At 36.0% G+C, this 13,140-nt stretch overlaps 1 protein-coding gene across 1 annotated transcript; it reads right to left on the reverse strand.

Moving 5' to 3' along the window:
* Positions 1–1,229: 1,229 nt before the first annotated feature.
* On the reverse strand, positions 1,230–12,442 carry LOC108209079 (regulator of nonsense transcripts 1 homolog). The gene is made up of 29 exons (XM_017379809.2): positions 11,800–12,442; positions 10,542–10,793; positions 10,282–10,452; positions 10,071–10,121; positions 8,962–9,054; positions 8,699–8,794; positions 8,395–8,445; positions 8,207–8,325; positions 8,018–8,126; positions 7,509–7,631; positions 7,356–7,427; positions 7,062–7,133; positions 6,902–6,968; positions 6,609–6,751; positions 6,449–6,520; positions 6,192–6,320; positions 5,877–6,032; positions 5,522–5,635; positions 5,348–5,446; positions 5,185–5,262; positions 4,420–4,554; positions 3,912–3,986; positions 3,710–3,824; positions 3,177–3,538; positions 3,010–3,069; positions 2,863–2,934; positions 2,618–2,749; positions 2,268–2,387; positions 1,230–2,028 (listed from the first exon to the last, which is right to left on the reverse strand). Exons 1-29 carry the CDS (start codon positions 12,271–12,273, stop codon positions 1,894–1,896), a joined length of 3,747 nt encoding a protein of 1,248 aa, XP_017235298.1. The 5' UTR covers positions 12,274–12,442; the 3' UTR covers positions 1,230–1,893.
* Between the last annotated feature and the right edge of the window lie 698 nt (positions 12,443–13,140).

Consider the following 13,140-nt stretch of genomic DNA (forward strand, 5'->3'; position numbering starts at 1 on the left):
AAAACACTGAAACACTAAGAGCAACTCCAATGCATCCATTCCTTACCTATATTTGATCTACATGGACAAGATTTGAGGATTGAGAACAAAAAGAGCTCCTCAACGCAACTCCCTATCCCCTATTAATTTTAGGTGAGAGAAAGTTCAACCCCTTATTTGAGGGATGAAAAAGCAACCCCCTGTATGCTCCATGTCATCACCAGCTCATATCTCCTCTTATTTTTTTGTTATTTATTAGTGCAATCTTTCTCTCTCCTTGAGTTGTATATATAGATTTAAAATATAGGGAATCAAATAGGGAACACCGTTGGAGCAAAATAGCTTTTTGATCCCTAATATTTTAGGTATTCATTAATATATAATATTTTAGAAGTTGAAAATAGAGAATTGCATTGGACTTGCTCTAATTACTTTCTCTCACTATCTTCATTTTATAATAATATAAACACTATTACACCCACTACTTCACTGCACTATCACATATCTATAATTAAATATAAATTGATCCCACCATTTTACCCACTTTTCATTTCATTGAACTTTACTAATTTTTACATTTTTTCTTGGTCTCATATAACCTATTGAGACGGAGGAAGTACTATTATAACAAAGAAAAGGAATATGGTCATATGTTTATCAATTTATTTAAAAAGATAAAACGAAAAGCTTAATCGTTCAAAGTCGATTGAATAATAAATTAGTAACTTTATGTCTTTATCAAATAAAATGGTCGATGCAAACATTCAACAAAGTTTTCTTCAGCATTTTAATCTTTACTAAAAGTACAAAATCATTTTTATCAACCAAACAAATCTAATCAACCTCCCAATTCCCATGTAGTTTTTATGAAAGAAAAGTACAACTTCCTCCTAAAAATTATCATTTGAGATTCTATAATTACATACATTTTTCGACCTCCTGTAAGAAAGCACAAGCGTGCTGAGATAAGTGACTTTAAAGTTTAAACTGTAAGGTAACATCAGGTAAAACAAAAACGTTCTGAAAAGTCCAAACGAAACTTCCATGGATTATAATTATATGAAGCCTACATATATCCTCGACCACAACTCATTTCCCTAGGAATTCAAGAGGTTTGTGATACCACAAGAGCATGGCTCCCTCAGAGAATTCTGGCATCTTGAAGAATCGATAAGCATGAAATTTGAATCACCTTACACATCTTACCATCACAAAATATTCCAAAGGGACAGAAGAAAATTTCACTACACTGCCACTGAAACAAATTATATTATAGATTCAAATCACATGAGAACCAAAGTAATAATATATAACAGAAGAAAAATCTTATCACCCACCTCAACTAGCAACCAATAATAGGCACACATGTAAACTCTGAAAACACACTTTGTAGCATGCCTAAATATTCCTAAACAATCCCAGACAAATGCACAATTTATCAATACACCTCGCCAAACACAATATACATCATAACTTCATTAATATGTCAGGCCGGAAGGGTTAAATGATCTCCCCTGTACAGAAAATTACACTTGTAGCTGCTTCTGTATAGTAATGAGTTCCCTTGTCATCCAACCAGGATCCTGTGCTTTACCAACCCTCCCTTCTTACAAAGCCATGACATGTAATGCTTTATCCAGTCAAATAACTCTCATTATCATCCAAAAAGTTTAAATATTCATCAAGAATATGATTTATCATCCTCTTCCTCAGCCCTTAATGTGCCATCCACGCTTTTATAAATCCTGGTCCGGATCAATCCATCTGATTGCTGAAATTCAGAATGACTGGCATAGTGCCATTTTCACAACCTGACTTCATTTATTTGTGACCATGGCAGCATTAAGAGCAGGCAGAACAATTTATGTTTCTGACGAACATTATAAACCATCATAAGACAGAAGCTCCAAGCAATCAACTATTATAATGGAGCTTCTGATTCTGGGGCCCTTGACCTGGCTGGCCTTGTTGCTGTTGTGAAGCTTGGATGTTATGTGGCTGTGTATTATAGTTGGTGAAAGGCTGAGAATAAAGAGGATTCAACAAAGCCTACAAAACAATCAGCATATAACTTAAATAGAGCATATTAATAGGAATATCATCAGGAAATTAGAATAAAATGACAATTGACAAGACAACAGGCAGATGTTTCACGCCATTGCAAAATCTCTAGTCTCTGCACAAGACAGGCTACAATGCCCTTGGTCATACGTTAAAAGGGAAGATGTTGGATCCTGCTGATAAAAACTACTAGAGAAAGTAGTCAATAAATGTGTAAATTACAAAACCTGGGATTGGAGCTGACTAGCATTGCCCAAGCCAAAATGGCTCTGTGGAGTATCATCTTGTGAAGGATCATTGAATCCAACCTGAGTAAAAAGGCCTTGTGAACCATGGCCCATGTAGTCCTAAAAGCACACATCAGATAAAGTAGAAGTTAATACACAAATACAGGCTAGTGACAGATTATTGAACATATACAACTGAAGGCGCTCTGCAGAAATTAATCATTCTATTTGGTGTCTTCCTCCCTTTTGTCTTCCCTTGAGATAAAAGATAAAACACAGTAGACATGACATGTGAAAAAAGAAAAGAAGCAGAACGATTATAAGTTGTAGCTAACTTAAGAGGAACAAACCTGAGACATGAACTCATTGCCTGAACCAAAGCGAGAATATCCTGCTTGAGAATTCTGATTCAGATAGCTACTCGGGAACCCACCTTGTGCTCCCTGTGTAACATAATCCACAGTATATCCACTTTGAGAAGCCTGCAATTAATTAATGGGTATAAAATGTGAATAGTAAATTAGGGATATATACACGGGATATATAAAGTTGCAGTTTACAATTGATTAATACAATATAACATAAGTGTCCCTACCTGAGTGGAGAAATCAGCAACGTTATATGGAACATGTGAGCCCTGACTTTTAAAATCATCTCCCAAGAAATCCTGATAACGAGTATTCAAGATAAGATATAGTATAAAACTTAAAAAACAAGTGTTGCTTTCAAGAAATAATATTACCTGAGACATGCCACCAACAGAGAACCCATCTCGAAATGACTGGTTTGGTTGAACGCTCGTCTATTCAAAAGAAGAAATAAATTAGGAAGAAATAATGTAGGAATTTGAGGGGATAGTTCAACTGAAACAAAAATATGGGAGTCATGACAGCGAAATAAAGCACTTGCATTAGAAACATATCCGGGTTGTGATAATGGACCACCAGGAGACGGCTGGCTACTTGGACTTTCCAGAGCAGAATAATTATAGTGAGACCCAACACTTCCAATTGGTTGCTGGGTGCCTTGCTGTTGTGGAAGATGACCACCTATGGGTGCACCGGTATTGCCACGTCCAGCACCAAACCCTCGACTTCCCAGCTGAGGAACAGCTCCAACAGGTCCATGCACAGCACCGCGAGCAGGAATAGCATATGGCTGCGGTGGGGCACCATGATAAGGTGGAATTGGGACACGTGGCATCGGATAAGCAGCTGGATGCAATCCAGGTTTATGTGTACCATTGAGCGGACCAGGTGGCATAAAAGAACCTGCAACCCAAAAAAATTTGGTCACAACATTAATAAGTAACTACGAACAAAAATGAGAAAGCTTTTCCTGCTCTTTACTACTCCCGTAGCATGAAAATCATATTACTCAGCAGCTCAGACGACTTCATCCTGAAGATAACCTGAAATATGAATTTTCTAAATTGAACATACCCCTAGAACGGCTACTTCTCCTATCAGCATTTGCACTTGAAGATGCAGACCCAAGACTATCATTGGGCACCATTCCAGGTCCACCACCAAAGAAAAGTCGCCGATCATTGTAGATCTATGAAAAAACCCATCATGTCACTATTATACGGCTACAAACTGTAAACAAATTAATATCAAAGAATTATTTGTTCATAAGCTTTACCTTTTTAGGTTTTTGAAACTGCACCATGCTCTGTTTCAAATTATTTAACGGTCCTTCCACCAAACACTCATGTTCCTGATAAAAAACACATACAAGGTAGAGCAAGTTGGTAGGCAGGCAAACATATACATAAAGCTTAAAGAGCCAGAGGAGAAACAGGAGAAAGATCAATGCAAGCAGAACTTGCTCCACAGTGCTTGTGGAATTTGTTAGGAAAGACACCATTAATCTGCTATCAGGCCTCCCAAAGCATGAATTAAAAATTAAATAGCAATACTTATTCTGCTAGGAATCCAGAGAAAGGGCACCGCAATTTGGCAAATGGCTACCTACATTACACATTCCCTACAAAACAAAAATTGAACATCCAACACTAGCAGGCCACAAATGCTCAACAAAACTGTTCTGCAAACTCCATACTTGCTGGACTATAAAACACGCATTCCAAACATGCAAATAATTACATAGTTAGAAGCAGCACAAAAAAACTGAAAAGGCAATATTAGACCTTATAATGTGTTAATAAGCCGTTCCACAATGGTTGTTTGCTAAGAACTTTTGGATTACCCAGGATCACAATGCCATAACGAGCACGAGTGAGAGCAACATTCAGTCTTCTTGGGTCATTAAGAAATCCAATACCCTGGATGAAAAAAGAAAGCACCATAGAATACAAAGTTTCAAAACGAAACATCCGAAAACAAATAAGGATAAAATCATAAAGGTAACCGATTAAAATGAAATACCTGTACAAAAGACTTTTAAGGAACAGTAAAACTATCTATAAAACTCTTGGTAGTTACAGATCAAATAATCCAAGATGAAGTAAGGATTTCACTTAAGTAATTGGAATTACCAAATTTGAACTAACACAAACAGTATAGGCATTCAAATTCCTGACATAAAAAAACTTTGCAAAATGGGCTAGAACATTCTGAAACAGGCACATGCAAATAAACTTCTCACTATAAGTCTCATTTAAAATGTCCATGCTTGAATATTATAACTTCACTCAACGATAAGCATAGTAAATCACGATTACAAAGGAACCAAGTTACTTCAACAGACGAGCGTAATTGGATAGCCCAAGTGGCGGGACACCCGGGTTCGACTCTCGCTCACGCTGAGAAGTATTAGAACAGATACTCATTTGTAAGGCATATAAGCCTAAATTGTCAAAAAATATTACTTCAAACAGACAAATGCCAGATCCTACTTTCAAACGAGGAGAAAGGGAGAAGCATGCAGGGTGCACAAAAGTATATGAACCAACCTGATGCTCGTTACTCCTCACACACGATAATATGATATAATCTTTTTCCCTCCCTTGGAAAGAATCTACACTTGCCACCTGTAAAAGAAAAATGTCACTGTTTCTTTGATTTTTGTGAAAATATGATCTCCATGTAACAGCATCCTGGGGGGATAAAGAATACCTCAATTTCTTTGTATAGTTGTTGCCTCAAAGCACCATTTCTCGACATATAATTGACAATATATGCACGCTGACCTTCATACGGTGTTATCACCCCTATCTGTAAATAGTTCAGATAATATTGTTAAGGTCCGTCACCAAAAAGAAAACATGCACAAGGGTCTGGCAAGCGTACCTGACTAGGAATTACACCACTTTTCAAGAAAGTGGTTACAATTTTCTCAACATTTGCAGCTTCTGTTCTATTTAGATAAGATGTCCCACTAGCACTTATCTCCTCTTGTCCCATCTTAAAGGAAACAAGAAAATAATTACAAACCAAAAAGTAGTAGCCAATTACTGCTGCATTTCTCAATATAAGACATGCTGACCCTCATAGTACAAGATCGATTTATGTGCACCTTCAACAAATTTATCCAAGGTACACCTTTAATAACTAAAAAATAATATATAATCCTGCAATTCATCTGTTCACATTCGGGTAACTAAACACAAACAGGGATAAACTTTATACACGATGTTTAAAATACCTGCACATAGAAGAACATTGGCCGATTTGGCACAGGCCAAGGAAAATCAATGCCTGTCGATTGCCTTTCATTTATTGTCACCCCATTTTGAAGTGTACCCTCATAGAAGCTATTAGACGGGAATTCGGAAAGTGATGGATGCATCCTATACTGAACCTATTCAAGAACAAACAAGAAAAGAAATGCATAGCTATGATTAAAACCTATTCCCAATTAAAAGACAATTTGAGAATTACAATGCTACAGACTATGAAAACTAAAAATTTGTTGATTAAAACAGATGCACGTAGACAAGGATGCAAAAAAGATTATAACCTGCAATCTGATTGGTTTAACACCAAGTAGCACCAGACGCTCGAACAAAGACTGTGCTAGTCCAGCACGAGCTGCTTTTTTGCACATAATGACAGGCCCAAGTTGGCAATGATCACCAACAAGAACAACCTAACCGAAAAATGATGTCACCATGCACTCTAACAGAGACATAAAGATTATATATATATATATATATATATATATATATATATATATATATATATATATATATATTCCTTATTAACACCAAATAGTACCTGCTTCACTCCAAGAACCAATGGAATGAGACACTCTGGCTCAGTTGATTGAGTTGACTCATCTATAAGGACCTGCAAAGGTAAATCAGCAAATTGATCTACAAGAATTTAGAAATAAGTAAGAAATCGTCCATCAATTACAGCAGGCAGGGTTAGAGACCTGGCGGAATCTAAAATTTGCCAATCGAGGATCTCCCGCACCAACACAGGTACAGCATATAACATCAGCACTTTGAGAGATTTCTCTTTCAGTTGCCCGCTTCAGAGCCTTGTACTTCTTCTCATCACTACTGGACAGTTCTCCTGGAGAATAGAGGAGCATTAAAGTTCTCAATCAAGATATATAGAAATATCAGAATGTCATAATAGTTAATATAGACATAAAATGAAGATCAATTTATTAGACAAATAAATACAAATTTCAGTAGACCAGAAGCATATAAAGAGCCTAACCTTGTTCATCTTTCAATTGTTGTAACTTGTGGAGTTCACTCTTTTCAGAAGTATCAAGATGCCTAACCTGCAGTAGAACTATATTATGAGACAAGAATGCAGTGACACAGTAATAAACTGCATCTAAATGCAGAACAGAACTAGTATCTCAATTACACACCTGGTAATGAAGAGTTAGATGTTCCACAGGAGAGCTCACAGCTTCCCTTGACTTTGCACAAAGCCTAACAACCTAGTATAAGACGATCCGCCGAGTAGTAAGGGCGACAAAACAATCCATTATATTATTATAACTTTTGACAATACACAGCACTATTCTAGACAAGGGGAGGTAACTGTTACTAGCAAAAGAACTCCACCAATCAAAATCAGGCCCACCAGGTCGTGTCATTTAACTGACTATGATAAGATAGCAAATCTTTTCAATCGAAAGACACAATAGCAGTACTTTTACCTTCAAGCCAGTGGCGCTAATCTTTTCTGCCAGTTGGTCTACAGCCACATTACTTGGAGCACATACTAAAACCTGTCAAGAATGGAAACATTTACACTATAGAACAGGATATCCAATGGAACATGTAGCAGAGGAAGTCTGACAAAAATTTACCTGCCCTTGTCCTTGTTTGGCCATATGATATACAATTGCCGCAGAAGTGACAGTTTTCCCAGTGCCTGGTGGACCTTGTATCAAACTTATTGGCTTCTGAAGTACACTTTTTACAGCAAAGACCTACAAATAGAACCATTTAGGAACCAGAACACCAGTCATTTAAATTGGATGGATAATTGGCCAGCAGTGTGTAGCACATCCATCTATTACAATAATCATTACAGTGAAAATTGTAAGCTACATATAAATAGAGTGCTAGCTAATAAGTTATAGAAGCAACACAAGCTTGACCTGGTTAGTTTAGCTGACTACGTAACCACATAAAAAACTACAAAGTTCTGAGTATGTATATATTTAACTCATCCATACAGCCTTTCTATAAGTACATTTTTGGACCAAATTCACACTTCTAAAATACACATCATGTTTCTATAAATAAATTTGAGTACGAAACACAAGCATTTCACAATTTAAGAGTCATAAATTAACTGTGTTGTTATGCTTACTTGAGAAGCATTAAGTTCAGGGAGGCCTGGTGCACCAAACCGACGAGGCAAGGCATTACGAACCATCTGAACCTCAACTTCATGGCCCAACAGATGATGATAAATGTACCTAATGTAAGTTCAAAAAGAAAGGAGGTAAGAATTGTTTTGCTAACGAGTGTAAAAGAAAGAGCACAGCCGCAAACCTACCCACTAACACTTGTTTCATCCACCGCAAAAGTTTTCATTGCACCCTGCATCCTATCAAAACTTGTGCTCTTCCACACAAAATCAACACTAAAACCATGGTTCACATCAACCGGAACTCCCTGCAAATAACCTAAAAATTAGAATAGCTGAAGCAACACTTCAAAAAGCATATACAATAACCAAACTACCTGACTTGCGCGAAGCTCAAGGGCCACCTCCTCTTGTGCTGTTAACTTTACCTGTATAAAATAGACAACACACTTTAATAATTTTTTTAACACGAAGATTTACAGTAACTTGATATGATTTTAACGGAAAGTACAGTCCCAAACCTAATTGAGAGATATCATTACCATAACCTTTAAATCTAGACTGTCTAGAAACACAATCCTTAATTTAGTGATGTCATAATTAGAAACCCAAAATAATAAAGTAAAATCTTAAGATATAAAGCTAACAGATACAAAAGAGTTCAAATATATAAAAACATACCACATGGCCCACTGATTGCCAAGCCGGGTGAGCTGCATCACCTGAATAACGCAGTCGTAACTCATCACCAGGAACAAGGCGCAATTCATTATCTTCCTACAGTGTTTATAAAAAGTATAAAGGTACATCCATAATCTTGGGAGCGATTCAAGCAATAGAATAGAGATTGTTACAAACACAGAGACAATAAAAATTTCTTGCCCTATATATATGTGTACTATATAAAGACCAGGTCATTCATTATAAGCAATAAAAGAATTTACCTTTGGAAATACAAAATATGCTATCCGTTTCTTGTTTAGACCAATATCCCACCGTATAGTAAGATTGTCTTTGCTTTGAGATTCTTTCATCATCTACAAAACCGAAAAAGTTCAACATACCGTTGCTTAGATCAGCATCTTAGTTATAAAATATATATGCATCAAGAAGTTAAAATTGCAATTAATCACGCTTCACTAATTGTGTGTGAGTTTAATGCAATTATAAAATTGGCATAAAATCTTGTTTGATTCGTGCTTACTCACAAAAAGCACACCATTTCTCTCTTCTTCTGCATAATGTATTCGATTCCATTTATTTATGAGAATATAACTCTTCAGAAAAAAATCTGCATCCCTAATTTTTCTTTAATATTCTGACCTTACTTATATAATATATGTACTATATTTAAACACCACTTTTAATGAGTTATGTTCAGCCCTCTTTGACGCACTAAATATTATCTATTGATAGTTTGTTACCTTTATGATATTCTACTACGTTTCAAAAAATTTATTATATTTGAAACTATATCAAGTACTAAGACCATCTCCAACCCATGACAATATTTTGGTGTAATTTTTACACTATTTTGGTATATAGTGAGAAAATACTATAAAATAATAAACTTGCTTAAAAATGTAGAACATTGTAATTCAATGTTTTGTGAATTTATTTTATAAATATATGTAATATTTTGGAATATGTAATATATTAATTTTAAAATTAATATTATTGTGGGTATCACAAAATATTTTTACAACCATATTGTCACTTGTAATATGTCGTATCAAAAGCATGAACTCTTGTCCACATAAGTGCGTATCTAAGAGTCCGGATTTACAGTTACCCAATTACTCAAATAATATTATTACTATAATATCCTCCCTATATATAATTTCATTTTTAGACAAAAATCTTGGGAGTAATCGCGCTTTGCGCGTCGTGCTTTAAAACTGAATCTTGGGCTTTTTTACGAATTTGCGCATATCACAACACTTATAACAATCAATGTTTGACCTGATTTATTTAAAGTTATACTAGAATATCAGAAACTAGAAGAAAACAAAAGCACGAATAGAAACAAACATTCCAAGAAATTAGTGCATACTTTATCATAATCCGCTTCAAGCTTGATAAGAGGTGCAAACACATTTTGATACTGCAATAAACAACCAACTTCAATTCGTCAGCAAACAATAAGAGGGTGAGGGCAAGTGCTAATTTTATATATTACATTTTTTATTCTCCAAGCCATACATTGTGAAACAACAATTAGCAAGTCCAATAACGCAACTAGGAAAAATTTGCAGCATGTGAACCTGATATGCATCTTCATACTTCAAAGCAACAGGCTGTGGTTCATCATCCACACCAGGCTTCTCAAGATCCTCTAGTGTAGCATCAGGATTGGACTTCCAAAGTTCTTCTACCTTATTAATCTGTTGAGCACTGATCTGCCGTGCCCTCAACTGCTCCTGTTCAGACGGGACCTGTAGATTTTAATTTACTACAAGTCAGCCATTAAGGTAAGCTTATCATCTTTGGTATAGCCTGCCTGCAAGTACATGCACACACCAACCTTGACAAGCCACTGCAAGAAACATCTGTCATCAATGAGAGGACACCATTGACTGAGGTCCCAATTCATGTCCTTCAATGCATTCACACTCAGACAAGGCTCCCTGCAAAGAAGAACAACAACGCTCTCTGCCTTGGCAGAAATGAATCCCAGAAGAAACACATTTCGGCATCCACAGTTGTAACACTCTAATATTGTCTCTCCCAAGGGACTATCTTTATGAAGACAAACTTCTTTATGTTTAGCCCGAACCTAGAAAACACATCCGAATTAAAACCCTAACCGGGCAGTATACCATAACACGTAATTGCATCAAAGATTAATGAATCATAATTGGACTACATCATTCTACAAAGAACATAAAAAACTACATCTAATTATTATTGCTTCGACTGGACACTATTCTACTTGCAAGAAGCTTTACTACATAAATAAAAATTCCAGATACATGATCTAGGTCACCAATATGCCAGTTCCTAGATGAATACTTGAGTCAAGTAATTTAGGACAAGGATTAGAATAATTATACAAACTATGGAAAATGTAGGTGAATTCATCCTGGAATATTATCTTTGTAAGCTGAAAGAATATTTGGTCTTACAAATATTACAATATGACTATGACTTCGTAGTTAAAAAGACAACTGGGCTTTACAAATGGCTAAAACAACACCATGCTAGACCGATTCCCTCTAGATTCCTTGACATCACAGTACACTCAAAGTTTGGTGGAAGCTCGTTCTTGTACCAAAACAGCAATCTGATGGCAACTGCTTATAATCACAGTAATAAAATATTTTATAGCCAGCGAAAGAACTACTCAAATTAATTTACAATATATTAACAAGTTCTAAGTTCTAGTATGGAGTGTATATAGGCTGCAACAAACTATACATGCCATCAAGACAAATGACCACAGTTTTTGATTGATGAATGAGTTATACAACAAATTTCAAATCTTTAAAGTTCCATGAAAGCTTATGGTAAACAAGATTGTATCTGACAAAATTTACAAAATTGGGCAATGCGAGTCGTCTATGGTTCACTAACATCCAAGCTAAGCTAAGCATAAATGAAACACATACAAACAATAAGCTTAAAATTCTATTCCTAACTGACATCAATTACTATAAGAACAATCGTCAGCTAAAAAGTCGAATTCTTCTTTAATTTAACACGACAATCCCAATTACCAATACGCAATTTTGCTATTCCTAAAAACAAAAATTTCGCAAGTGCAGAAATACGCAGAAGCTCACCAAATGATTAACAATATGTGAACCGGACGTACTCCCTCTGGAATTACAAAACCATTTACGACACGAAGGCACATTGCACCTAACAACACAGGCAGGATTCTGCACACCACAATAGCGACACGCGTGCTCCGTAAAAGCCCCTTTCCCAAAGTCATACGCAGCGTCATCGTCTCCCGTCTCTTCGAAAGTCAATCCACTCATTCCAGCAGCCAAAGCCTCCACCGCAGACTGATTTCTAGTCTTATTACTCGGAGACGAATCGGAGTGGTGATCGGAGGTTAAATTAATATTATCGGCGACAGAATCGGAAGGAGTGGGCCAGGCTGAGGAGCGAATTGGCTGAGAAAGCTGTTGGAAATCGGGGTAATCGAAGTCGTCGTCGCCGTGGGTGTTGAATTCGAGGAAAGTGTAGGCGTCGTTGCCGGTGTCGGGCTGCGACGCCGTTTCGAAGAGATTGTTTGCTTGAGAATCCATTGGAATTAGGGTTAGGGTTTGGTTTGGTTGGGGGAAGTAATCACATGAAGAATGAATGTATTAGATGGAAGTAGACGTACACAGATTCTCTCTCTCTCTCTCTCTCTCTCTCTCTCTCTCTCTCTTTCTCTCGCTGTCTCTCTGTGTTTTTCCGTATAGATGTGTGTATGTAGGGAGGTTTGTGGACAACGGGGGATCATCACGTGAGCTGCGCGTGTCATTTTCAACTGATTTTACCACTTAGCTTTCCAATTTTTTTATTTTTTTTTTACTGAACTTAGCTTTCCAATTTAAGAAATTTATTTATGTTATTTCTCAAAACTTCATATATGCTTTTTTGGGTTTGAAGCAAGTATATGGGTTAAATGGACTCAAAATCTGGGGAGAAAATATATAGCTAGTGAAATATAAATCATCATTATCTCATATTGATTTTTATAATAAAAAAAATGAACTCGAAATTCATAAGATAATTTATTTTTGATGATTGTCAGACATATGTGTTGATCAGAAAAGAATGATTATATTACATTACCAACTATTTTGCTCCAAATGAAATTGTCCCAGAAAGTTAACCTCGAGATGTTAACGTGTCTAAAGAACGCATGAAGGGTGATAGGCTCATAAAATTTGATTGCTAAAAATTCTTGAATGTAAAAAGAAAAAAGAATGGTAACAGATGATGGCTAAATCAAAAGTTGGATAACGTTGAATGATCTTGAGACTGAGATTGCAAAAGAAAGAAAAAATATAAAGGTATCCAAAAAGTTTTGAGACTTAAATATTTATGTCATTTCTATAATAAAATTAAAAAATTACTCAAATCGATATCGAAGATATATGACACTTGAGGTTATGGATAATAAC

The sequence above is a fragment of the Daucus carota genome, chromosome 2, assembly GCF_001625215.2.
Source record: "Daucus carota subsp. sativus chromosome 2, DH1 v3.0, whole genome shotgun sequence".
NCBI lineage: Eukaryota > Viridiplantae > Streptophyta > Magnoliopsida > Apiales > Apiaceae > Daucus > Daucus carota.